Source organism: Marmota flaviventris, chromosome 9 (assembly GCF_047511675.1).
Source record: "Marmota flaviventris isolate mMarFla1 chromosome 9, mMarFla1.hap1, whole genome shotgun sequence".
Classification (NCBI taxonomy): Eukaryota; Metazoa; Chordata; class Mammalia; order Rodentia; family Sciuridae; genus Marmota; species Marmota flaviventris.
The window spans coordinates 31259196-31285605 of record NC_092506.1 but is presented as its reverse complement, the minus strand read 5'-3'; the positions used below and the strand labels follow the sequence as shown (position 1 = coordinate 31285605).

The window sequence follows — 26410 nt, the reverse complement described above, 5'->3', positions numbered from 1 at the left end:
ACCCATAATTTTTACAATAATATGCTAAAGTAAGTATTGTTGTCATCCCCATTTTACAGATGAGAAGACTGTTCATAACTAGACCCAGGTCCATTGGTCTCCAGAGCCCATTCATCTACACTACAGCCTCTGCCATTTTGTCAGGTAACATTAAATGTCATTTTTAAAAAGTTCCACGTTGGCAAATGCTTTGGACATTGTTTTCATTGATTACATCAGGATTTGAATTATATATATATATTTAGGTGTAGATGGACACAACACAATGCCTTTATTTTTATGTGGTGCTGAGGATCGAACCCGGGACCCACCCGTGCTAGGCGAGCGCTCTACTGCTGAGCCACAATCTCAGCCCCAGGATTTGAATTCTTTCTCCTTGGAGAAATAATCTCCAGCAGGCAGAGAAACATCTCTCATTTTGTCATATGAAATGAAATTGGGTTTAAATAAATCAATGAAGCTAGCGGCCACATAGTGTGTCTGGAGTGAGATGGCTGGATTGGGTAAAGTTCAGCCTTTCCCCCAGCCTCAATTTATCTCTTCTATAAAATTAGAATAGAAGTATCTTCTGCTTAGGGTTTTGGTAAAGACCATAATATTCATAGGATGGTGCATTTGCATGTCAAATGCTTAATAAACATTGATTGTGATAATGCTGCCAAGAATCAGAATTTTATTGCTGGAAAACTCTTAAGAGACAGTTTACCACTGATCGAGAGCTTAGACTGGATAATCTCCAAAGCCTTTTTACCTCTCCACTAAGACTGCATGATTCCGATCATTGCTTTTCAATCTCTCTGTGGGTGGGACCCATTTTTTAAAAAAAAATTTCAATCCACCATGAACCGAACTTTTGTATAATGCCACAAAAATTGGATGACTAGAACCACACAACTTTTAAAAAGCCACTCAAAATAAAAGTCCCAAATGGTTATCATTAGATGCAACAGACATGAAATTACTTCTTCAGATTGCCATAAAAGTTTCTAAATGTGTTTTAATTATAGCTCGTTGCATAAGAAATTACCCCATAACTCAGTGACTTAAAACAACAATTATCTATCTTACACAATTTCTGTGGGTTAGAAATTCAGGAGCAGTTATGTTAACTGATTCTGGGAGTTTCTTGTGAGAGTGTATCAAGATACAAGCCTGAAGGCCTGGAGTGGAGGATCCGCTTTCCAGGTGCCTCATTTACATGATTGGCAAATGAGTGCTGGCTGTTGGCAAGAGGCCTGGGTTCCTCCTTCACCCACAGGGACCTCCCCACAGGGCTGTCTGTGTGTCTTCATAGCGTGGCAGCTGGTTTCTTCCACAACAGTGATCCAAAGACGGCAAGTCAGAAGTCGGACAGTCTTTTCTAACCTACCCTCAGAAATCACATTTCATCAACTGTTCAGTGTCCTCCTACAGGTTAGACACAGGAGCCCTACTTGACATAGGTGGAGGAGGCAGCAATCACTGGGGACATCTTAACGAACGAACGGCTACCACAAATGCTCCTGACTTCCACATTTACCTGTCTGTCACCCAAGTTCTGAGTACCAAAAATTCCTAGAGATAATGGAAGTTCCTTGTTTTGCAAATGAGGAAACTAAAATCTGATGAAAGACATGTCCCTAAATAGTTGCAAAATCTGGACTCTTGATTTCGGCGACCTCTCACGTAGCCTTCATATCTGTTTTACCGACTGTATAACGAATGGGGAGCTTTTGCTTCGAGCAGCTCACTAAGCAATCAGAATGACTGGGGTGGGGACACTGACATGCTGAGATACTGCTGTTGTGGGTTCTCTTGGGATCACCACAAAGCCATCTTCAAGGTGGCCGTCAAATAGGACTATTCAGTGAGCCAAGTTCAAAAGTGTCACAATGTGACAATGGAAATTGATTTAAGCTTCAAAGATTCTTATTAACTTAGAGAAATGATGATTTTCCAGAAGAATTAATACATAGCCACTGGTAGAGAACAGAAGAGACTTTAGGGCTTTGAAGCATCTTTTCACTCAGTTTCACTCAGTTCTTAGATGTACATATAAAGTGTGCTAGTTTAGATTCCTGTCCCAATAATTCGCACATTTCATGGCCGAGTGATTAAATCTTGATGCTAATCACAAAGGAAATGTGGACATTTTTGTAAGCTCATTGAATGAGGTTGAGAAATAACCTGCTTTATACTAAGCAAATCCTCCTGAACACATTGCTCACATTATGCGGATGTGTGCAGAGGGGTTACTTGCTTGGGATAGAGTCTCTATTTATATGGTCGACAGTACATTAAAATTGTGACAAATGAATATGGTGTATCACTCAATTCTGGACTATATTTTTCTTCTCCTTCATCTCCCTTATTCTCCTAATTGAATCAAAAACCCTAAACAAGAAAAAGCGAAGCATCCTTAGTTTAAAAACAACTTTATGTTTGGAAATAGTTCCAAACGTAGAAAGGTTACAAGGTTACAAGAATAATAGGCATGTCTTTTCTTAGATTTGCTTTTTTTTTTTTTTTTTTTTTTTTCTGGTTATAGGGATTGAACTCAGGGGCACTCCACCACTTAGCCACATCTCCAGCCTTATTTTGTATTTTATTTAGAAATGGTATCACAGAGTTGCTTAGCACTTCACTTTTGCTGAGGCTGGCTTTGAACTCGTGATACTCCTGTCTCAGCCTCCTGAACCACTGGGATTATAAGTGCGTGCCACTGCACCCGGATAGATTGGCCTTTTGTTAATTTTTTAAGTACTGGGGTTTGAACCCAAGCACATTCTGCCACTGACCTACATCCCCATCGCTTTTGAGATAGGGTCTTGCTAAGTTCCTGAAGTTCTCACTAAATTGCTGAGACTGGCCTCAGGCTTTCCATCCTCCTGCCTCAGCCTCTCCCAAGTTGCTAGGATTATGGGTGCATGCCTCAGCATCTGGCTCATCTCCCCTATTATAGAATCACCAGGCTTCCCTCTTACCTGTTCATCCCATAAAAATGTATTCTTCTTTTCCCATATGTGTAACTTTGGCCTAATGCCATCAGTGATGGTAAAGAACTAGGTGCTTTACAAATATGAACTCCTGAAATCCACACAACAGCCTCCTGTGACAATTCCTATTTATTGTCACCACTGAGAAAACTGAAGCCCAGACAGGTTAAGGAACTTGCCTGAGGTCCTACAGCTAATAAGGGACAGAAGTGCCTCAACTAAGGCTCTTAACCCTGTGCTCTGCTAGTTTGAGAAAAGGCCTTCTTCCCAAATGAAGTTTTAAAGTACAGAACAAAATTTAAAAGAAAACAAAGTATATCAGGCAATAAATGCTACAAAAGTTTCTGAGCGTCTAAAATCATTTCAACATATACTATGTGTCAGGCAGGGCTAGGGTCTGGAGAAACAGGGACAAATGAGTCTCTCTCTCTCTCTCTCTCTCTCTCTCTCTCTCTCTCTCTCAATGGAATCTTCCTGTGTTGTCTGGCTGACCTTGAACGTCTGAATTCCCGTAGTCCTCCTGGCTCAGTTTCCCAAGTTTCTGGGATTAGAAGCTCATGCCACCGCACTTGGCTTAGCTGCAATTTCTTTTTATTTGGGTGGGGGTACTGGGGATTGAACCCAAGGTGCTTTACTACTGAGCTACATTGCCCAGCCCTTTTTATTTTTTTAAATAGTTTCTTGCTAAGTTGCTGAGGGCCTCACTAAATTGCTGAGGCTGGCCTTGAACTTGTGATCCTCCTGTCTCAGCCTCTTGAGTCGCTGGGATTACACTGCACCCCACTGGCTGCAATTTCTTAGTGAAATCAGGAAACAACTTTCACAAGCACAAGTGGAGGAAGGGGCATTGCTCAGGACGGTGTAGATTGCTGGGCCTCAGGGAAGAGAACTTGATCCTGTGGATACACAGTTCAACCCTGGAGCTGGCCTATTTCTAGCCTCTATCCTCTCCTATCAATTAGGAGACTCCTAGGCACTGCAGTCTGAGACCCACCAGGTGAGTAGCTGCAAATGGGGTCATCGAAGAGGAGGGGCTTGAACTGAGAGTCCAGGGTGAGGTGAAGTCAGAAATCAGCAGTGTTCACTCAGACCCATGTCTTTGCCTGTAAAGGAACTGAGTTTACATGTCACCCTCCCAGAAAGTGACAAAATCATGTTTTTTTGTTTTGTTTTGTTTTGTTTTGTTTTTAGCAGTGTTGAGGATCGAACCCAGGACCTGATGCATGACAGGAAGCGCTCTATCACTGAGTGACAGTGGTAGCTTAGTTCCAGAAGAGGAATTGAAACCCCTCACCCAGATGATGGCCTCAGCCCCTCCCCAACCAATGCCCAAACCACCACCCATAAACTCTGGGCTTACCTGCAGACTTGCTCTACCTACTTAAGGCCTCTGATCTTTGCCCATCCTACTCCCAGGTCTAGGACCATTTCAAATGTCACCTCCTCTTTACTTCAGACAGCTGCCCTTGGGCTAATTTCCCCTCCTCTGTGTTTCCATAGCAGTTTTTACATATCTTCATTACTGTGCTTTGTTTCCAGTTCTGGCCAAACTAAATTCAAATAGCCTCCAATAATCTGGGGTGAAAGGTCTTGGTTTTCCTTTTTCTGTGGATGAGACAGTGCCTGCGGGGTGAGGTGAGCTAGTGGAGGCAGCAGCGCACAGGGCAGAGAGTCCTGGGTTAAGCCAGCTGCTGCTTATTGGCCACAGGACCTCAGGAAAGTGACTTCACCTGTCCATGCTTGGGTTTCCTCAACTGTGACTGCTCAATTGACAACAAGTAGCAATCGACACAGAGGGCTATTATGTGGATTCAAGGAGTTAATAGTTACAAAGTGACCTAGAAGAATGCCTGGAATTCGGGAAGTGCTGTGTAAATGTTTCCGAAGTCATTTGTCATTGAAGTTCAAGTCCAAGACTTCGGATGTAATGCTCTTCCCAAGTGCTTTACTTTAACTTTGTAGGACTTCCAAGTTTTCCTGAGAAGTCTGATTCTTTAATTAGAGGCAGCAACGAAAGGTTTGAGCAGAAGACACTAATGAAGTGGGAGAAAGAGAAATGTTGCTGCAAACTGCTGAATCAAGGTGTAGGTCTGGGGAGGGTCTAGGGCGTGCAGTACAGAACCAGGCACTGACCACCAGAGGGGACTCCAGGAGATGGTTCCCTCTTTATAAATCTCTGAATGCCCTTCCTTGCAGGTCAGTTGTGGGTTAGACATTTTGGCACCTGGGCGACTTGCTACAGAGACTCTGCCTGAGCATTCTTGATTCTGCAAAATGGTGCTGCTGACAACTGCCAAGTGTCAGGTTCCTGCTTTGCTGAGGATGGAGAAGGGCTTGGCTGATTTCTTAAAATTTACGAGTGTTGCTACAATAGGGATTAGGAATAAAGCTTACATTTCCAAGGCAAGAAACTCAATACTACTTATAAGATCATTGCATAAATAAAAATCAATAATTATTATTACTAACATTGATATGATTAAAAATGATGACTTGAATTGCAATTGATCTGGTAGGCAAAGCCCAAGATGAACATTAGCTGAGTGATAAAGAATATGTAAGTTTTCAGTTTAGGGCTCATGGGTAAACAGTGTTTGACAACATATAGAAGAGTTATTCACTGATTAATCTGCTTGTCAAATACTGAATATTAACTTAGAATGCAAGTCTTCCTACCTGGGGGATGATTTAAAACAGCCATTCTCAAATTGTGTTTTAAAATTTGTTTAGTTGTTGATAGACCTTTATTTTAATCATTTATTTATATGTGGTGCTGGGAACCGAACCCAGTGCCTCACACATGCCAGGCAAGCGCTCTACCACTGAGCCACAACCCCAGAGCCCCCGTCTTCTCAAATTTGAGCGTGAGTCAGAATCACCCTCAGAGCTTGTTAAAACACAAATTACTGAGGCCCATCCCCAAAGTTTCTGATTCAGGGTGTTAAGGTGAAGCCCATGAATCTGCGAATCTTTTTAGCAAGTTTCCCAGGTGATGCTGATACTGCTGGTTCAGGGACCGAAGTTTGAGAACCGCTGAGTTGGAGCAAATGTCCCCTCGCCGGCAGCACATCCCCACCACCTGTGCTGGGATGCGATCTAATTGGATTTGTTTTAAATAGGCCACCTTAAGCAGTCAAATTTCCCAACCACTTTTAGTGTGTTACAGGCCAAAAGAGACATTATTTCATTATTTCTCCTCTAGAAGAAAAAGAAAAAAAAAAAGCCTTAGTGATAGAGCCTTTAAAGGACTCGGTTAATTAGCTGTAGCCCTAGCTGAATTTTCTGACATCTTGATAATTAAACACATTTAGACTTCTTGTTGTTTGCCAATCTTTTCATGAAATAATTGAAAAGCACATTCTTGGTGGAGGCTTCTCCTTCACCAGGATGCTCTGGGGCCAGTGTGCTGAGAGGTGAAGACCAGCAGGTGGCGCTTGGAGTCAGTTCATGATGGCAGCCAGGATGGAATGAAGGCAAAGCAGCCAAGATGCCTGCTTTAAATCCTCCAAGTAAGGTCCCCTTAACCGCTTGTCATAAAATACCCTGAGACACACGTCTTGGAAAATCGAAGTGTCAAGCTCAGCATCTTTGCCACATTTCAAACTAGGTAATTACCTTCTCTCCCAAAGGGAATCTGTTTTATGTATTTGTGTGCTTTCTAGGTTACAAGTTCCCCAAAGGCAATGATCTTGCTGCCTTCCTCTCCCTCCATACAATGCTGAAGTGAAATGCACATTTTACAATAACAATTTAATTATTCTACATCCCTCTGAGCTGCGTGATGACCTGTTATATAATTGCCAGTAATATAGAAACCTATATAAACCTCATATACACCCTTGCAATAAATTGAGGTTTTTATTTGACCTAGAAGTAAAAGGCTTATTTACTCCTCCTTTACAACAGAAAGAGCAGACTGTTTTCCTGCCATCCCAGATTGTAAGTCATTATCAAACAACACTGCATTTTGGTCGGTCATTTTTATTGTCTGCAGAAGTGTTTTTTTTTTCTTTACTACACACAACAAATACTTTGATATAATCTAAGATAATAAAATAGTTGAACAGCTTTGATTTTTTTTTTTAGATTTACATTTGTATAGAAACAATCTGTGGAACGCCTCACCTTAAAATGAAGGTGTCTAAAAACAGTAATTCATCAGCATTGCTTTAAATAATTGGTTAAAAGTTGTGGTCTCTATTCCCAACTGAAATGTGTCTCCATGCAGTTTCCCTTGGGTCCAAAGCTTAAGGCCTTGAGAGGGTGGCCAAGGATAAAAAGATGGCCACTCTCCTCTCTGTCCTTTCCCTGTGTAGAGGAGAGTGATTGGAACAGGGTTGTTACAAAAGCCAGGGACAAATGAAATCAACTGCACATCTCTTGTTTGCAAACATCAAAGTCATAAAGAGTCTTTATACAGCAACTCTCATCTATAGACGGGAAATTCCATCATGATGGCACAGTGCCTGCTTGCCCCCAAATGTTCCATTCTTCCTCTAATCATGTCAGTTACTATGGATAGGCTGTGGCCATCAGTTCTCTCTAAGGGCTGCTCCTTTGTCTCACTGAAGTCTTGGCCCTTGGATTATTTCAATCAGATGCTACAGCTTGGTGCCCAGTTAAGGGTCCACCATCCCCCAAGAAATGCCTTGCCCTACCCTCAAATCCCCAAAGTGCCTAAGAGTGAAGACCCCCATGGAGACAGTGTCTTTAGTGAATACCTCCCAAAGATGCCTGGGGACTCTGGCCTATATCATCCCGTTGATCTTAGTCCACTCGTAGATGTCCTGTTCGCACACGATGTCGGAGTTGATGAGGAGATATCTGTCCCCAACACAGAAGTGCTTCTGACAGGCGGCGCATTTGAAACACTCCAGGTGGTACACTTTATCCTTCACCCGCATGGTCATCTCATAGGCACGGATCCGCTTGTCACAGGATGCGCACAGACCATCTTGGCCAAAAAGCCTGTGACAAAAAGAAAGAAAAACTAAGATTCAGGGCAGAGGCAAATACCAAGAGAAGGGGCTGAGCAATGCAATGGGTTCCATCACGAAGGTTAAACTCCCGGGAAGCCAGGAAGCTAGGGAAAGCTGGACCAGTCTTTTCCAGGATGCAAAGAGTAGGCTGAGTGACACTGTGGCATTTCCTTTGGTGTTACTCCTTCCTCTTCTGAGCCTGCTCCCTGCCTTCAGCAACCACTCGCCATACCTCTAGGCTGCCCAGACTACCACTGTGGAAGAGACCCAGCTGAAGTGACTTGTGAGGGTCCCCTCCCAGGGGAACTTGCACTATAGAAGGGGAGCTGGAATGAGAGCCTTGGGCTCCTTTGAGAGGCGACCAGGAGTCTTTCTGAAGCCCCCAACTCTACCATGTTGACCGCCACTATTTTACCCACAGGGAGGTGGGCCTTGAATTCCCCACAAGTTGCCAAGCCCACTGCCCGGCTGCCAGGAGCTGCAGGAGTCTCCCTGCAGACACATGGGAGAATTAATTGTGCCTCAGAGACCTAGAGAACTAACAGCATTTCTCTACAATGAACAGAAGGTCTTAATTCATGGTCCTCACCACCCCCTTGGCATGAATCTCTGGGGACACCTCTCTTCTAACATCTAAATCAGGACTCTCCCTAGCCTCAGCAGTTTAACCACTTATTTCAAGCAATATTCAGTATCAGGGTGGGAGATGCGACTTGGGAGAGGTCAGTGTGATGCTTCTCAAAGTACTGGTCCCAGGAACCAGCAGTCAGCTTTGCCCAGAACTTAAATACACATTCTCAGCCCTGTACCCCAACCTGACAGAAATGCTGGGGAGAAGGTTCAGCAGTCTGTGTATTAAGGAGCCCTTTCAGAGCACTCTGATGCAGGCTCAAGTTTGAGACTAAGCCTTCTGAAATAGAATAACACAATCCTGGGATCAGAAGACCCAGACTCCAGAACCAGCCCTGAGTGCCTAAGTGACTCTGGTCTGGCCTTCGATTTTTCTGAGCCTCAGTGAATTGGCAGCAGTCTCAGTATCTTCCTCACTCCTGGCTATCAGAAGCATCATAAGGGCACATCAGGGCACCAAGAATCCAGGGCTAAGCCAACACCAGCTATATTTGCACAGATCCCAAGTGTGATCCAGCCATGCCTGTCTGTTGCACATCAATTTTCACACATGGCTGGTTACATAGCTTGTTAGCAGGTAGTTTCCACCTAAGACCTTTAGGACCATTTTAGGTAGATGCTTGTTCTTATGGGAAGTTTTTATTAACTTAAGAAAATCGGATAATCCATTGGTTCATTCTTAGAATTTGCAGGGAGGTGAGGGCAATTGCCAATATTTGGGCAAAATGAGTGAATGGCCTCAGAAGAGGTGGTCGGTGGGTAGAGAACTCACTGTCAGCACCAGGGCCAGTTCAGTTCCCCCAGATTCCAGCTTTCCACTGGGTGATCTCCGAGTATTTTCAAAGCACCGCCTGGGAGCAAAACTCATTAGTGGGGGAGAACATTTTATCCCACCGTAGCAGATGGTGGAGCTGTAGGTAACTGTAGCATTGGAGGTCACCGAGTGGAACGAGTTCTGGTTTCCTGACTGTTCAGTAAGTAAAGCTGGGGCCTAAGCAAAACGTACAGCCGAGAGAACAGTGTGCTTGGATCTGAGTCCAACTGCCTGAGGTGCGGGAACCTTAAGGAAGGAGGGAGCTTATTAGAGGGCAGTCAGGGGGTAAATTACAGCACATCAGGCAGCTAATGAAGGGAAAAACAAAGAACAAATATTTGGGAAACAAGTTCAGGTCCCAGCATCACGTCTAGCCAGGTCACTTAAGCAAATGACATCCCCTGCTCACACTTCTCTGTCTTCGGCTATAAAGCAAAGGGCCCTGTAGCCCCTTCCAACTCAGGTACTTTGAGAGTCTAATAGTGGTAAAACTAAACCAGGATACTTAACTGCAGCATTAACCTCAGGAACAAAGAATTGGTGTCTCAGGCTGGGTATCCCAGGAGCAGACCCTGTGGTGAGGATTTATGTGCAAATGATTCACTAAGGCTGCCCCAGGGGAGAGGTGGCAGAGGGGGAGGAAACCAAGCTGTTGCAGTCTCAGGAAGAGCCCTTGGAGGTAGCTCTGGCCTGATGCTCAGGGAACTCTGCAATGTAAGTCACAAGTCACATTTCCAAGTCTCCCTGGTCCTAGGCAAGGCTGTGGGGCTCTGGGACTCCTGCAGTGTGTGTCTCTGGCTAAGGCCCACAGGGGTCTAGTGGGGACCTGCACACTCATGCTCTAATAGATGCTGGTTAGATGCAGGTGCTGGCTGCTGAAAGTATACCTACGGGGGACAAAGGGGTGCTGCACACAAAGAATCGAATCTAGGGATCTGGGTTGGGCACCAACTAATGGCTGCAGTTATGTTCCCAGCAACACAACAGCAGCAGGGTTTAAGTTCTTTATGGGGGTCTCATGAGTGTTTGAGGCTAAATGTCTGAAAAGGACTGTATCAGGCGAGTCGGCCATTGGAAATTCCCACAGGGAGCTTATTCTAGGGTAAAGAGGGACTGAACCCCATTAGAGGACCCACTGAGTCATTCCTCCAACTTCCCTTGTTCAATTCAAGATACCGCCAGATATGCTAATGATGCTAGCAAACAAGTCCCCAGCTAAAGGACCATCCCTGCAGCAAAAATCATTTTTCTCCTCTGTCAAGAGGTGTCACATCTTAAGCTTTCTGCTGCCCATTTTAATAACAATAATATAAATATTAAAGGATGGAGGCGACGCCTGCACTAACGCAGAGTTAATTAACATGTTGCCTGGGAATGTAGCGGGGAGAAGAATTATTTCATGTCACCAAGACACAAGTTAATTAACATTGGGTTCTCCCAGACTATTTTTTCCTCTCCTTTTTGAAAATGGAAAAGATTAACAAGCCCAGGCAGCACTGATTTTATTCTTGAATGTTATATAAAACCGTGGAGATAGGGAGAAACCCGGCTCTTTTGACCTTACTGTATCTGCACTTCATTTAATAAGATTCAAATGATTCGACAGGGATGTAGTCAGGGGCCCAGTGGGAATCATTTACCCAGTCTGCTTTCTGACTGATTTGGCAGACTGGGACTGAGCAAAACCAGGTCTGTATTTATTGAGTTCTATTTTCTTGTGACTTAAAAAAAAGAAAAGAAAAATGAACAAAATGATAATCGTGATCATTGGGGGAAAAACCCTATTTTTTCAGAACAGCTAAATTTACAAAAACTTTATCTGGGAATTTTTTGGGGGGAGGGAGCTAATTCTATCAGTTTTTGAGTAAATACCTGCAGCATTCCCCCTGCCCTTCACATGTATAGTGTTTTTAGGGCAGATTAGGGATGAAGCTGCCCTAGTAGTAGCTTCCATGGGCTGGATGGGCCTAATGTTTTAGGGCTGCATGCTCTGCAGACCCTCTGCCACAGGAAGATGGCCAAGAACTGACAGCTACACAGTTGAGCAGATCTGACAGCAGAGGGCACAGAATTACCTCTGTGCCCTAATATGGCACAGCTAATATAGAAGTATGAGATACTAGAACATTCCAGGCAAAGGTATTCATTGAGAGCTGGAAAATTCCCATGACCGATAGTATGACCCAGGACAGAAAAGATGTCCTCAGCTCCCGTCCCACTCTGTGTTGTAAACTTCCTAGTCTACTCTTCCATTCTTTCATCTTCTTGTCCATTAGATTGGAAACTACTTCATGACACCGTCAGGAGGGCAAATTATAGAGGCAGCTAATGTCTACTTGACATGCACACACTTAGCCAAGTCCTCCACATGTATTATTCCATCCGCGCCTCCCCACTTCCTTGGAAGCAGGTACTGTTACTAGCTCCATTTTGCAGATGAGGAAACTGAGGATTCCAGAAGCTTGCCCAAGGTTATGGAGCTAGGAGATAATGGTGCTGGGACTCAACCTCCCCTGACGCGGGGGCCTTTGCCTTTATGTGCGTTGACTGTCGCCTTCCTACCACAAGAGTAGATGCTTGGAGCTCCATGGTGAGAATATGCTATTATTAAATTTCTCATCACGTAATATTGGAATCATACAAAAGATTTTTTATAACCTATATATGTTTTGAAGTATTAAAATGAGCTCCCAAGAACCCACCCCCAAACTTCTTTACAGCGCCCCCCCCAGTTCCTATGGCACTCCCTTATGTCCCTCCCCAATCCCATCCCCTATCTGCCTCCAGGGAGAACCACTATTCTGACTTCTGAGTTTATTCTTCTCTTGCCTCCACTGCCCAACCTCCTGCGGGCAGGCACCTCAGAGCCCAAGTGGGAGCTGGGGCCATACCCCAGACTCAGATGTGCCAGGGCTTGGGAGGGTCGGGAGGTACCTGAGATAGTCCCTTCGGCAGAGCTTCCGGCCCAGCTTGTAGTAGAGGCGCCGGCCCACCTCACCCAGCCGGCAGCCACAGAGGTCACAGCTGAGGCAGTCCTCATGCCAGTACTGGTCGATGGCCTTCAGGAAGTAGCGGTCCCCAATGTTCTGCTGGCAGCCACCGCATGTCAGCAGGGATGGGGGGATCTGCAGCACCTCATCCACTGGTTCCCTGGAGAGGAGGCCAAGCATTAGGGACAAGTTTACCAGGAGGAAGAAGGGCCCTGGGGCTCAGGAATCTCTCTGGGCCAAACAGGGAAACTTACTCCATTGCCTCCTGGTAACAGAAGGAGAGGGGACAGGACAACACACTCCAAGGTCAGATTGCCCAGAGACCCTGGCAGCCTTGAGTTAAGACAGAAGAGAGCTAGACTTCACGTCCTAGATCCTGGAAGTAACCTCAAGGCACCCAGAGGCATCCAAGGTGCCTGCAGGTGGCGCTGGACCCCTACCCACCACCCAGCACCATTGGGGACACCTCTGGCCTCCCTTTTGCTCCTCCCACCTTCTCCTCCTAGTGTCCTATGTCTTCCCAGTCCTCCCTCTTTTTGTTCCTCCTGTACCCAGGACCCTAGGCACTGCCTAAGCACAGAGAAAGCACCTGGCACCAAAGGAGTTGCTTGCTGTGGGGACATGTGACTACCGAGAGTGCTAAAATCTGCAAATCCCCCACTGAAGCCCCACGTCAGTGCACCTTAAGCCCCCCCACACCCCCACAACTCACAAAAACAGAGAGGATGCAGAAAGAAGAAGGCAACTCAAATTTTATGTTAGGTTGCTTTCTCTTTCCAAGAGAAAAACTTCATCAGGATAAAATAGGAATTCTCATTTTCTTTTAACAGAAATTCTACATCCCATCCTTTCTGAATGAATCCTTGGGGGAAAATCGCAGATATTAAGGCCACAGTCAAACTGATGTAGGACATCAGTTACACTTTCCTTACATGAAAATTTCTACAACGGCAAAACTGATTTGAATAAAGATGACTTAGGAAAGAAAGTGGGAAGGGGATGAAAACAGTGATCTTAAAGAAAAGAGTGGAAGGCAATTAAACAGCCAAAGGAATCTCAATCCAGGCAATTCCTTCACAATGAGGTTTTTTTTACAAAGCCATGCGTATGGGCTCCTGTTCACTTTACTTCACTAGAACCTGAACACTTTTGATTTAAATTACTGCCAAAAGAGAAAAGGAGTGGAAGGAATGATTCTAGCACCTGCTGGGAGATAGGAAAAACTTGTTGGTTTGTAATAATTAACATGTGCTGTCTGGAATCTTGTTCAAATACAAATCTATTTTTTTTAAGTCTATTATGTTTTTAAAAATGGACCTTCTTCCAATTGTGAAATTCCCAAAGGGACTTTCCTCTTGGGAACCTTGGAACTATAAATCTGTGTCTCCTATTTCTAGCTGGCACTCTTACCAGGTGACCTTGTGTCCTAATTGGCCTGAACCCACAAAGCTCAGCACCTATTATACTTAGGGACAATAAGACTCAGGGCATCAGTGTTTATAGCACTTTTACAACTTCAGGTGACTCTGTCCAGGAATGGATGAAGTACTCCTTAAAAATAGTTAATTAAGGATGCTGGAATTAAATCCATGCTTTGCAGACAGAGTATAAGATTGTCTTCTTTTAATAAAAGGAAAAGTGAAGCTGAAGCCAGTTTCTTTTTTTTAAGTATTTTATTTTTTAGTTACAGTTGGACACAATACCTTTATTTTATTTATAATTATATGGTGCTGAGGATCGAACCCAGGGCCTCAAACATGCTAGGCGAGTGCTCTACTGCTGAGCCCCAGCCCCCTGAAGCCAGTTTCTTTCGGGGGGGGGGGGGGGGTGGAATCAAGACCTTAAATATTTTTAAAGAATTCACTGAGGTCTTTGTTTTTATAGATTTACATAAGAACTTTGATTCTGACTTCTAAAAAATAGCAAATACCCTTGGCCATTTCTCCTGCATCAATTTAGAACTGCTTCTCTTCTTTCCACAGCCCAGTCTTACTTTGGGCTTTTAAAGCACTCATGGAGCCACAACCATGCTGGATGCCCCTGATGCTGCTGCTCACCATCTGTGAAGGAGGAGAATTTGCACTCAACTGATGCAAAACTGCCTTTAAAAATGAACTCCTTGGACTGGGGTTGTGGCTCAGTGGTAGAGCACTTGCCTCGCATGTGTGAGGCACTGGGTTTGATTCTCAGCATATAAATAAATGAATAAAATAAGGGTTCATCAACATCTAAAAAATATTTTTAAAAAATGAACTGCTCTTGTTACTCACAGGGTGGCAGAAGGGCCACCAACTGCATGACAGAGGAAATCTCCGTGTTCATGAACACTGGCTGGCTTTCTGTCGATAAACTTCATTTGCATATGCCTCGGGAAGTTTTTATCTGTATTTGGAGGTATGAATGTCATGACTCAAGTTGGCTTCCAACAAGCATGCAAGAAGCATCTAGCAAGGCATCAAGACCCAGTAAAAATGTAAAGCAAAAAGAGCAACAACAACGGTGATGGGCTGAGACAGAGGACAGACTAAGATACTGGCTCCAGCTATCTTTTTATAATTAATGATAAAGTCGGGGCTGGGGTTGTGGCTCAGGGGTAGAGCGCTTGCCTAGCATGCGTGAGGCACTGAGTTCGAGTTCAATTCCCAGCACCACATAAAAATAAATGCATTCTGTCCATCTACAACTAAAAAAATTTTTTAAAAAATTAATGATAAAGTCACATTATTTTGGGGGGAATGATTCAAGCCAATGACTGAGGGAGATTCACCCTCAAATTAGTATTTGACATCCTCCCAGAGCCTATCCTGGATTTCTGATAAAAATTCTCAATAATCTCCAAGAGAAAGGAGGAAAGATGGGCTGCAGCGACTTCTCACCTGGGCACACAGCAGAGGAAGGATGGGATACATGTACCCACACAGCAAGTATCTGCTGTATTATGAAGTTAGGATGTTTCCATTTTCTAATCTCAGGACGAAAAGCACAAACTTTGGAAAGAGCAAACTTCCTTTAGGTAACCAAACCCTCCAGATGTATCTTCTAATAAAAGGATTAGTGACTAAGTCCTGCTGCCTGGAAAAGACACTAGGCACAAATTCCTAGGATCTGCTCCCTTACTGTATGACTATGGTTTTGCCCAGTCTCTGAAAACTCTGGGCTCGGCTGTAATTCTAGATATATATATACACACACATACATACATACACACACACACACATACTTTAAATCCACTGTTTGCATATACTTAAAAAGAAAAAAAAGGAATGTTATTTTTCTCCTGAGAATTGGATTAAGGAAGCTGGGTCTTTGTTAAAAGAAACCTAGCTCCTCATAGAGCTGGTGTCTTAACCTTCAAGACTCAAGAGTAATGTTTATAATCTCATTGGATCCTGGTACTTCCTGTGTTTTATGAGAACATGCTGAGTTTTTATGCTGGCAACTGAGGGTAAAAACCCAGGTAAATAAACACCATAGAAGGCTGAAATTGGGGAGGGGGGTACGTGACTTCAAGCAGGAAAGCACGATTCTTTTAAAGCAGGAAAAGAAAAAACAAAACAAATGCCTCTTAAAAGCACAAATGGACAAGTCATTAACCAGCTCCTTTGGTCTTGTGTAACAAATCCCTTCAAAGGATTAGATGGGGACTTCAAAGGAATAAAAATTCAAAACCAGACAGCTAATGACTCTTAAAAGGGCATTTGTGTTGAGGAAAAATGATACGTTAAACCCCCTTTGCTCCCCACGTTAACACTAGAGAATGGGTTGGGATATAGGTTGGGAATAGGGAATGTTCAACACAAACCAGAGCAGGGGTTCGAAAAATTGCAGCACATGGTCATTAGAGCTCTGGTTTCTCCACCCCGCAATCCTTTGAAAGTGTGACATAAAAGAGAAAAAGAAAAAAACTTGTGAGACTCCACTCTCCAGAAAAAATACACCTATACTACACAAAATGGTGAGCTAATTTTTAAGGTTCACAGACCCCCATCGGTGGATTCCGGGTGGGGAGCCAGTGCAAATACCCAAATTAATTCCGGATTAGTTGTTCTAGAAGTCTCTGGAGCCCAGAGCAAGCTCCCAGGTGAACAGGTGGACCTCTGGTGCGCTGGTTACCCACGCTGCTGACAGCCGCTCCACCTGCGGACCCGGAAAGGGGCCATCGGGGACTCCGGAGGCCTTCACTTGAAATATCCCCCTTTCCAGGACCAAATGGACAAAGAGAAAGGGAGCCAAGAAAGGGCAAGAAGGGAGAAGGAAGCAGAATAAAGCCCTGAACACTCTCTGGGCTCCACCTGCGCTCCTCCGAGCTCCCCGGTGCCCGCGCCAGTGCAAACTTTCTGGCCCGCGGTGGCTTTGGGGAACGTCCCAGGTAGCCCATTGGGGGCCCGCAGAGGGACTGGGCCGGATCAGGTTCCTGTCCCCTTCCGCCCGGTGGGTCTCCGGGTGCCCTCAGAGAGTCACTCGCGAGGAAGGGGGAGCCCCGCGCAAGGCAGAGGGGTCCAAGGACATGGTGCAGGCGCGCACCTGGAGCCCCTCGCGGGCCGCCGGCGCCACCCGGTCGCTCCGGGGCGCGTGGCCGCGGACACCGTGGGTGGCAGGGGCAGGGGCGCCACACTTACTCAGTCGGGTCCAGGCTCTTCCTCTCGATGGCCGAGGACATTGGGGAGGGAGGCGGCGTGCCGGGCGGCGGGGGCGCTCCCTTTGTGGCGCGGGGCTGACCGGCTGCTGGGGCTCGGACCCCCTCGGGTGCTCGGGCGCCGCCGCCGCCGCCGCCGCCGCCGCTCCTGCGCCTCCTCTTGCTCCGGCGCTCCGGCGGCGAGCTCGCCCCTCCGCGCTCAAGGACAGTCACCGCGCTCCCTTCAAACGCCAAAGAGAGAGAGCGAATCACCGGGCTGCGGGAGCGCGGCGGCCGAGACGGGGGCCGGGGAGCGCAGCCTGGCCCCGGGCGGCTGCAGCAGCTGCTGCTACTCAGGACTTAACCTTCCATCCCGGTCCCGCCGCCGCGCCGCCGCCGCCGCCCGGTCCCGCTCGCGCGCTGTCGCCAGCTCCGCGTCGCCCGCGGGGATGGTGCGCGCCCGCCCGGCTGCCGGGAGCCCCTCGCACCTTCGGCCAGTGTCGCGGCGCGCCGCTCGCTGCCGAGGGCAGAGAGGGGGCGGCGGCCTGGGGGCGGGGAGGGGACCTAGCCTCTCTCCCCGGGCTTCCTCCTCTCTCGGGAAGGTCTATTTTCGCTCAGCTTCCCTCTGTCTCTGGTTTCATTTCCTTTTTCCTGATCACGATTCAAATACAATAGAAGGAAATCACATTTAAAGAGACAGATGCCCGTCCCCCCTCCCCTTTTTTTTCTTCCTATTTTTTTTTAACGGGGCTCCTGGGGATTAGCAATACAAACAGCAGCAGCAGCAGGACTGATTTGCCTTCTTAAAGGGGCCAGCGTCGGGGACAGAGTCGCTCAGTGAACACCTATCCTTGGAGAGGAGGCTAGGCTGCCACTAAATCATTCCTCAAGGCTTCCCCTCTTCCGCGTTTCCCTTTTGGTTTAACTAAGGCCGAAAGTATCCACCCGACATCTCAAGCAATAAAGAATGTGAAATAAGCACCTACAGGAATGCAGGCGTTCCGAGTGGCTGTCGCGCGCGCCCGTCCCGGGTTCGAGGTCCCAGGTCCACGGTCGCGGTGCGCGCGGATGCCCCGGACAGCGCGGCTCTGCTGGCGGCGGGCTTGTAGCTGCGTCTGCGCTCCAGAGAGGCAACTGGAGCTGTGCGAGCAGGGAACGCACGGACTGGGTACGCCTGAGCAGTGCTGGGGACAGCTAATCCTGTAGGGAGGGTGGCTGGGAGGGACCACGTTGGTCTGGGTCTCCTCTCCATCTGCTGGCGGCAGAACTCCCTCCCTCAGCATCTTTCAAAGAGCGAACTCCTGCGGTTAGACTAACCCCCTGTAAAGTGCCAGTAATACCCGACCAGAGAAAGTGTTTTTCCAAAGATCAAGAACATTAGTTGAGAGATGATTTTTGCCCTAAGTCAAAGAAAACGAAGGCAGACCTCATTTGGACATTCAGGTTTCTCCTTCAAGCTCGAGGCTGAGTTCTAGGAAGAGAAAGGAATGCCGAAGGGGAGAGGAGGAGGCAAATAGGTTGCCCTTCCATGGAGAAAAACTTGAGTACCTCTGGGCCTCAGAGTTCCGTGAAAATGTCTGCGTTCAGAAATTATTATTCAAGGCCCATTTGTGTATGATGCAAGTCATCAGGCTTGTAAAGAGGAAACGATCAAGTACTTTCAGAATCTGTAGTTTTTATATGAGTAGCATGGATCATCACGGTCACAGACATTTTATTCCCATTTGAAGCTTTATCTTCCCTGTTCAGAGCCAGATCCTCACACATATGACCTGAAATTACCATTGTCTTTGGATTCTTGTCATTTTCTTGTCTCCCTAAGCTAAGGCTTGGGTCCCTAATTTGTATGATTAAAACCTGTGTGTGTGTGTGTGTGTGTGTGTGTGATTGCCCTTTTGTATGCTTATGTCAAAGGAAGCCTCATAGGCACTTTTGGGTCCAAGGTGGACCTTCAGTATGTACAAATGACAATTTCCTGATCAGACCTTGTTTTCAACTTAAAAAAGAAAATCCCTAGAATTTTTAGCCAAGCCTAAATTATGTGATAAATATATAAATATGATAAATATGTAATCACTCTACTTTCATATCTATCAGAAAGGAGAATAAATATATAGGTTGTGATTGACATTCTAACTATAATGAGTCAATGTGATAATTAATACTGGAACTCTGGAACCAGGCTACCTGGGTTTGACTTAGGTTCTTAACTCATCAGCTAACGTGAGCAGGGAAAATTACTAAATCTAAGGAGGTACTGTTTGGTAAGTGGTTGAGTAATCCAGCTGCTTCTGTTCTAACCCACTTTGAACCACCTGTGTGAACTTGGGCTAACAACAGGATCCTCATCTATAAAATGAGAATGACAGGATTGATTACATGGATTGCTGTAAGGATTAAACAAATTAATGTGTGCAAAGTGTGGCATATAGATTTGTAATGGGATCAGGGTAATAATTGTTACAAAATGTATTGCATGGAAAGCAATGGACATATATTAAATTATCATAAATGGCAGTTGCTATGTTTTTTCAAAAAGATCATTGAGATAAAACAAGTTGGAAATTAAATCTAAAGTTTAAATGGAGATTTTAAATAAGAATTTCTCACTCAAATTTAAACAAACAGCTATTTCCCTGTGTGTGTGTGTGTGTGTGTGTGTGTGTGTGTGTTGGGTCTTGTTTGAGACAGGGTCTGACTATGTTGCCTAGGCTGACTTCAAACTCACAATCCCCCAGCCTCGGCCTCCTGAATAACTGGGACTGCAGGCACACACCATTGCCCCCAGAAACATTCCCTGTTTTTAAAAAGCAAATAGAGCAAGATCCCTTTGCCTCATTCCCTACTGCTCCTAAACAAAACGTAAATGCCTTTTCCTTTTTAATGTTCATTAAAATGGAACAACTAGATGCTTTTTGTGCATCTGCTTGCTTTTATTAAACCTGATAAAGTTGTTACTTTTCTTGCAACCATTTTCCATGAGGCTCAAGTCAGTTGTTAAAATTAAAGTATCCTTGGGTTCCAAAGGTAACCTCAAAATGGCCAACTTTTGGGCATAAACTTTTCTTTAAATAATATGCTTCTGCTTTGACGAGTGTGTCAAGAGAAAGAGATGACTGCGTATGACTTTGGGTCAGTTTCTTATCTTTCACAACTCTTTGGGGAGAACTTCCTGGAGAAGGTGCATATTTGAAATGGTATCTTAAGATTTCAATTTCACACACAGTGGCTGTAAGAAATAACTTCCTACTGGCGGGATTTCATTTCTATTCAACGGGCAATTAAATCGCTCAAATTTAAGTTTAACATTTAGAATCAAGTCTCAAAATGTGTTTTTATTATGAATAATTTTAAAGCAATCATGACCTTATTGTATCCTCCCATAGCAACTAGAGCCTTCTTTATGCAGGAGAGAGAGTCAGTCGAAATGAGGCGATTTGAACATGTAGAGTAGAGGAAATCTGTTCTTGATCCCTACACAATGGGACTGAAATTTAATTCCCTCTCCCTCTCCCCCCACTCCTTGCAAATCTCAAATACCCTGAAATTTAGAAATGTTCCAAGTTTTCCTTCCTGAATAAGAATGTTGGAAGAAGACTGAATCAATGTGCATGATGAATCTGACCCCAGATGGATCATATTTTTTTTTTTCCCAGTGGGCATTTTCTATTCTTTCAGCTTATTACATTTACAATTGTTTTCTAGGGAAGAACAGTTTCAAGTGACTAAGACTACATTCCTTTGCTAAAGTGGACTTCTGATAGAAATGTAAATGCAAATGTCATTGGGAAAATGCTAACGATGACAATGTACCTCTTTTTTCCCCAACCATTAGAAGCCAAGTTGAACATATGCCTTGCTAGTGGTGACATTCACAGAAATAAAAATATCTCTAATGTGGCTTCAGCTCCCATGCAAAATTCTTTAAACTACTGGGTTGTCACAGGCATCTGGCTCCCAAGCTCATTCGGAACATTTCAGGGTCAGCTGATGGATGTGTTTGCACAAAATGTTGGTTCTATTAGTAACCTCAGTGATAAATAAAGTCTGGTTTCCTATACAATAGAAAAGGGCCCTGAATAAATCTTCTAAAAAAAAAATCCATATCAACTGAGGGTTAGGAGGATGAGCACAGCTCAGCTGTTTACTTGCTGTGTGATTTGGGGGAAGTTACTTCACCTTTCTGAACCTCAGTTGCTATAGGCCACATGGGTCTCCTGGAATAGTAAGACTCAGCAGGGCCAAGATTAGGGTAAACCATGGGGATGCCTAGGAATTTTCCTAGGATTCAATATGATAACGTGTGTAAAAACGCTTTGCACAGCAGTGATGCAATGATAGCTGTTGCCATTACCCCATCTTTCAGAAATGATCACCACTATATCAGGAAGCAACAGTCTCCCAGCCAATCAGGACATCTGCCAGAGAATGTGAAGACTGGGGTGTTGAGCTCGTGACATCAGCAAACTTCAGGCTTTGGGAGCTCCATCTTTCAGCCATGAGCTTAGGACTGTGCCCAGTTGGGCCCTGGGTAGGCTGCTACAATGTCATTGCTTCAGTCACATCCCTGATTTGTCTATCCGATTTTCTCCCTTCTAATCTTTTGCAACTAAAAAAGGGGCAAAACCAAGTGCTACAAGAACTGCCCCCATGTCGGAAGCCGTGTCACATCTCCACAGCAAGTTCTTGGCAGAGGTAAGCCCATAGCATGTTCCAGTGTCAGGAGCCTGAGAATGTGACTTCCTAGCTGTCTCCTTAGAACCGGAGCCCAAAAGCTCCTCCCTCCTGGGCTTCACCCATCCCTGTTCCACCTGCAGCAGCTCTGAATTTATTGACCTTGATCTCTGCACTTTAGTTTCCATGTCTGTAAAGTGGGAATATGCAGCGTATATATCTCACAGAGCTTTTATAGGATTCTATGAATGAAACTTACTATATGTCAATTTCAGAGAGGAAATTGACATATAGTAAGTTTCTATGAAATATGGAAGCCTCCATGCCATCTTTAATGTAATATCTTGAAGAGATTCCAGGTGTAAGATAGTTGGACTCCCATTGATAATTCAAACCCTTTGATGGTCGAGGCAAACGAGACATAGAGTCCGCCGTTTCTTCTTCCCCTGTGGCCTCCATTGAACCCTTTTCCACTTCTCTCTTGGGTACTGGACCCTAAGCTTATTTGTTGTTCAAGGTGAGAGTTGGAGTGGAGCTGACTCTGTGCAATCTCTCTCCCTTCTCTGTAGCTAGGTGGAGACAGACACACCTGAGTGACACATCACAGTGTCCAGGATCCTGGACTGAACATTTGAGATCCAAACTCCTAACTGTGGCCCAGGCCCTATTGGCTGGCCTCTCTTATCCTCCTGACCTCTTCTCCAGCGCCTCTCCTCACTTCCCGGTGGAGTCACACTGGCCTTCTTCCTGCTCCTTAAGACAAATGGAGTTGATGTCTGGATGGCTTTTGCCTTTGTACTTTTGCCTGAGATGCTCTTTCTCTACACGATTCCTTAGCTCTTATGTGCTTCATTAAGTCTCTGTCCAGACATCTTATCCTCAGAAGGACCTTTTAAAATCCCACTTTTCATCACTCTCTAGTCCCTGGATTTTCTCCCTAGTATCAGCACGACTTCCTCTTTACTACCTATGCATTTGTAGGTTGTTGTTGTTTTGTTTTTTGGTGCTGGGGATTGAACCCAGGGCCTTGTACATGCAAGACAAGTACTCTACCAACTGAGCTACATCCCCGGCCCACATTTGTATGGTTGTATTGTCAGGCTTTGTTTTGGCCTTTCTTCTTGATGAGAATGTAAACTCCGTGATGATAGAAACTCTTCTGATTTGTTTCCAGTTGGATCTTTAGCACCCAAAATGTGTCTAGCCCATGACTGGCCCTCAATAAATAATCTTTGAGTCAATGAAATACAAATGGCAGCCCTCCCCCCTGAACAAAGCATGCAGGCACAATGCTAAGGTAAAAGTAGAGAAGGAATCTGAAGGCACCTTTTCCTTCTTGAACATCTCTTTTGAAATAAGAACATAAGCCCAGATATCATTCAGATTTGGGCCTAAGATTGATTTTGTGTGTGGGGGGGGAGTAGTTACTGGGGATTGAACCCAGGAATGCTTAACCACTGAGCCACATCCCCAGCCCTTTTTTATATTTCATCTAGAAACAGGGTCTTGCTGAGTTTCTTAGGTCCTTGCTAAGTTGCTAAGGCTGGCTTCAACCCTGCGATCCTCCTTCCTCAGCCTCCTGAGCTGCTAGGATTACAGGTATGTACCACTGGGCCCAGTTAAGATTGATTTTTTTTTTTTTTTTGACAGAGATCAGGCTCTTGGCTGCTAGAAATGCTAAGGCACTGTCAGCAAAGATGGCATTCTGACACATGACCCTCCTCTGCAGTCCCCCCTCCCACGAAGACTCATGTGTAGATGACAGTGAATCTACATGCAAAAGTACGGGCTTTGGAGACAGGTTTATGTCTGTCTCCTGGCTCTTTGACATGGTTTTAGGCAAGTTATGTAACAGCTCTGAGCCTCAGTTTCATTATGAGCAAAATAGGGATAATGATCTCTTTATCACCGGGTTGTAAGAATAAAATGAGATCATGCATGCCAAATGCTTAGCACAGTGATCAACATGGAGTAAGCACTCGATGGTGGCAGCTATTATTAGAATTAATTAAGCAAAGAGAACCTCTGTCAGGAGCAGAGTCAATCAGGGCAGGCTATTCTTGGCTGGAGATATATGTATGATGAATGGTGCCACATGGGAGCTCAGCTCAAGCAGGGTGGGGTCAATGTCCTTGCATGGGGTTCTTGTCTTACCTTTCCTGCTAGGGCCACCCTTGTGGGACAGGGGGGTTAAGTTCACAGAAGCCTAGCTCAGCCTCAGGTCAGGGAGGCAACATCAAGAGGAAGTGCCAGGAGCTGGCCCTAGTCACTGACTCTTCAGAGTCAGGAACTCTGGTGTGGGACAGTGAACCCTAGACCGTGGGGACCAGGCCACTGCTGGGGAAGCTGAGTTTTCCAGCATTCCTTCATAACTGAGGGCACTGAGCCTGCCAGAAGAAGGTGGCTCTGCCCTTTATGATGACATCTGCCTTCTGCCACCTGTCTCCCTGCCTTCCTGAGTGCAAACCTCAGTGAGAAGGAGCAGAGCTGGGATCTCCCCTATGGTGCTTTTGAGAAATAACCATCACTGAGGTTAGGTCCCCTTCAGCACAAACCAGGGAAAGAGCTGTTGGGCCCTTCTTGCCAGTTTTCTCTGCTTCCCTTCAGGCCCCACTCCTGTGTCTTACTGCTAAACTCTCTGGAGTGCCACTCTCTCCCCTATCAGCACCCAGCTCAAGGATTTGCGAGGGTTCCCTTTCATGCATTGTTGAACCTCTTGAGACCTTAGTTTTCTCATGTTCCTAGAGGGAGGAGATGGACTAGAAGATTAGAGCTGAAACTGTCTGTGTGACTCTGTCGTTCTAGCAGTTCAAGACCCAATTCCCCAGGCCTCCATTAAGATGCCCTATAACCCTGCCCACTGCATGGACCCGACTTTCTATCCCGCAAGCCTGGACTCTGAGCCTTGGCATCCAACCTGCCCTGGTCTCAGACACTGTGCTTCTGTCTATTTCTGTGTGTGGCCTGCTCTTTTCAGCTTTGCGCCTCTTTCTTGGCCTTGGTGCTAAAATAATAGAATGGCGAAGTGAAGAGGCTTTGGTATAAATAAACCTGATTTCTGAGTCTTTACTTTAGAATTTACTGTTTGGGTAATCTGAGGCAAATCTCTGGGCTTCAGTGCCTGCAGTGATAACATAGAGGCAATGATACATACAGGATTTGGAGTGGTCATTGAGATGTATGCAGTGTGCCTGTCACATAGTAAGTGCTCAGTGAACAGCAATGGTTATTATTATGGGTACAAAAGCAATCCTCTCATCTCTGATAATGGATCTTATCCATCAACCTTGACCCAGCTCAAGCTACATCTTTATCCCTAAGGTTTCTTGTTCCTAAAGCTTGTGGTGATCATCCCTTCCTGAACTCTTACAGCTCTTGGCTCTGGGACCTAGGTAGGTGCCTGGTTAGATTTCATGTGTGAACAGCTTCTTGCCACTTCAAAAGAGGACTCTTGCCTTAAGTTCTTGGAGAAGTCATGATTTTTATTTTTTGCTACCTCCCAGGATGCTGACATAAATTTGAAGATCCTCAGTTCTTCCTTTTGAATTGAGATGAATATCACACCCATGTTATCAATTCTCAAATATTCACAGTGACATTCACAAAGACCTGAAGGTCTCCCCATTGGTGAGGAAGGTGTCCCCAGAATCAGGATTGAGGATGGTTCATCACTGTTAGTCATAGACCTGGTAGTTAGAATTATAACACTCCTAGCAGAAAATAGGGGGAAAGCTTCATGACATTGGATTTGGCATTGATTTCTTGGATATGACATTAAAGGCACAGACAACTAAATTAAAAATGGGCAAATTGGACTACATCAAAAAAGACCTCTGAGCACCCAGCAGACTGAAAAGGCAACTCCTAAGAGTTAATAAAGAGATAATACATCTACAAATAAAGAGAAAATACATCTACAAATGATCTGTCTGCTGAGAGGTGAAGATCCTGAACATAGAAAGAACTCTTACAACTCAACAACAGCAACAAAAAACAAACAACCCAGTTAAAAAGTGGACCAAGAACTTAAATAGACATTTCTGTAAAGAAGACAAAATACATGGCCAATAGCGATGTTGAAAAGATGTTCAACATCACTAGCCAATTGGAGAAATGTAAATCAAAACCACAATGAGATAACACACCCATCAGGATGGCTATTATTTGAAACAAAACAAAACAAAATGAAAAACAGGGGCTGGGGGTGTAGCTCAGTGGTAGAGCACATGCATGTGGTCTTGGCTTTCATCCCCAACACCAAACCAAACAAAAACCTAAAAACAAAAAACCCATAAACAAACCAACAATCAGAAAATAACAGGTGTTGGTGAGGATCTGGAGTGTTGGGAAGACTTGTACATTATTGCTGACAGGGATGCAAAATGGGAGAGCCCCAATGGAAAACAGCACAGCAGTTTCTCAAAAACTTAATAATAGACTTACCATGTGATCCAGCAATTCAGCTTCTGCATGTATGTCCTAAACAATTGAAAACAGGGACTCGGACAGATGATTTGTACACTGCTGTTCATAGCAGTATTATCCACGATAGCCAAAATGTAGAAGCAACCAAGAGTTCATGGAAGATGAATGGATTAGCAAAGAGTGGCATCTGGGTACAGTGCGATATTATCCATGTATTGGAGCAAGTTCCAATACATGCTGCCTATACGGATGGACCTTGACGACACTGAGCTAAGTCAAATAGGCCAGGCAGGACAAACACTCTATGA

The 26410-nt window shown here is 45.1% G+C and overlaps 1 protein-coding gene across 7 annotated transcripts; it reads right to left on the bottom strand.

The window, feature by feature from the left end:
* Nucleotides 1–5683: 5683 nt before the first annotated feature.
* On the bottom strand, nucleotides 5684–26152 carry Lmo2 (LIM domain only 2). Of its 7 annotated transcripts, none has more exons than XM_027936446.3 (5): nucleotides 17986–18577; nucleotides 17008–17245; nucleotides 12333–12548; nucleotides 7697–7943; nucleotides 5684–6173 (listed from the first exon to the last, which is right to left on the bottom strand). In XM_027936446.3, exons 1-4 carry the CDS (start codon nucleotides 18284–18286, stop codon nucleotides 7724–7726), a joined length of 975 nt encoding a protein of 324 aa, XP_027792247.2. In that variant the 5' UTR covers nucleotides 18287–18577; the 3' UTR covers nucleotides 5684–6173; nucleotides 7697–7723. The 7 variants fall into 7 exon arrangements, with proteins under 7 accessions (XP_027792247.2, XP_071472408.1, XP_071472409.1 ...); XM_071616307.1 differs by lacking the exon at nucleotides 5684–6173 and adding an exon at nucleotides 26121–26152 and having other exon boundaries at nucleotides 6937–7943; nucleotides 17986–18218; XM_071616308.1 differs by lacking the exon at nucleotides 5684–6173 and adding an exon at nucleotides 26121–26152 and having other exon boundaries at nucleotides 6937–7943; nucleotides 17986–18143.
* Nucleotides 26153–26410: the final 258 nt, after the last annotated feature.

What these genes read in the sequence shown, in the direction of transcription:
- Lmo2 (XM_027936446.3), bottom strand. Translation starts at nt 18,286, where the DNA reads ATGCTGAGGGAGGGAGTTCTGCCGCCAGCAGATGGAGAGGAGACCCAG. An exon ending in AAGAGCCTGGACCCGACTGA is followed by an intron (nt 12,549 to 17,007) that starts GTAAGTGTGGCG and finishes CCTCCTCTCCAG; the next exon opens with GGAACCAGTGGATGAGGTGC. An exon ending in TGCCGAAGGGACTATCTCAG is followed by an intron (nt 7,944 to 12,332) that starts GTACCTCCCGAC and finishes TTTTTGTCACAG; the next exon opens with GCTTTTTGGCCAAGATGGTC.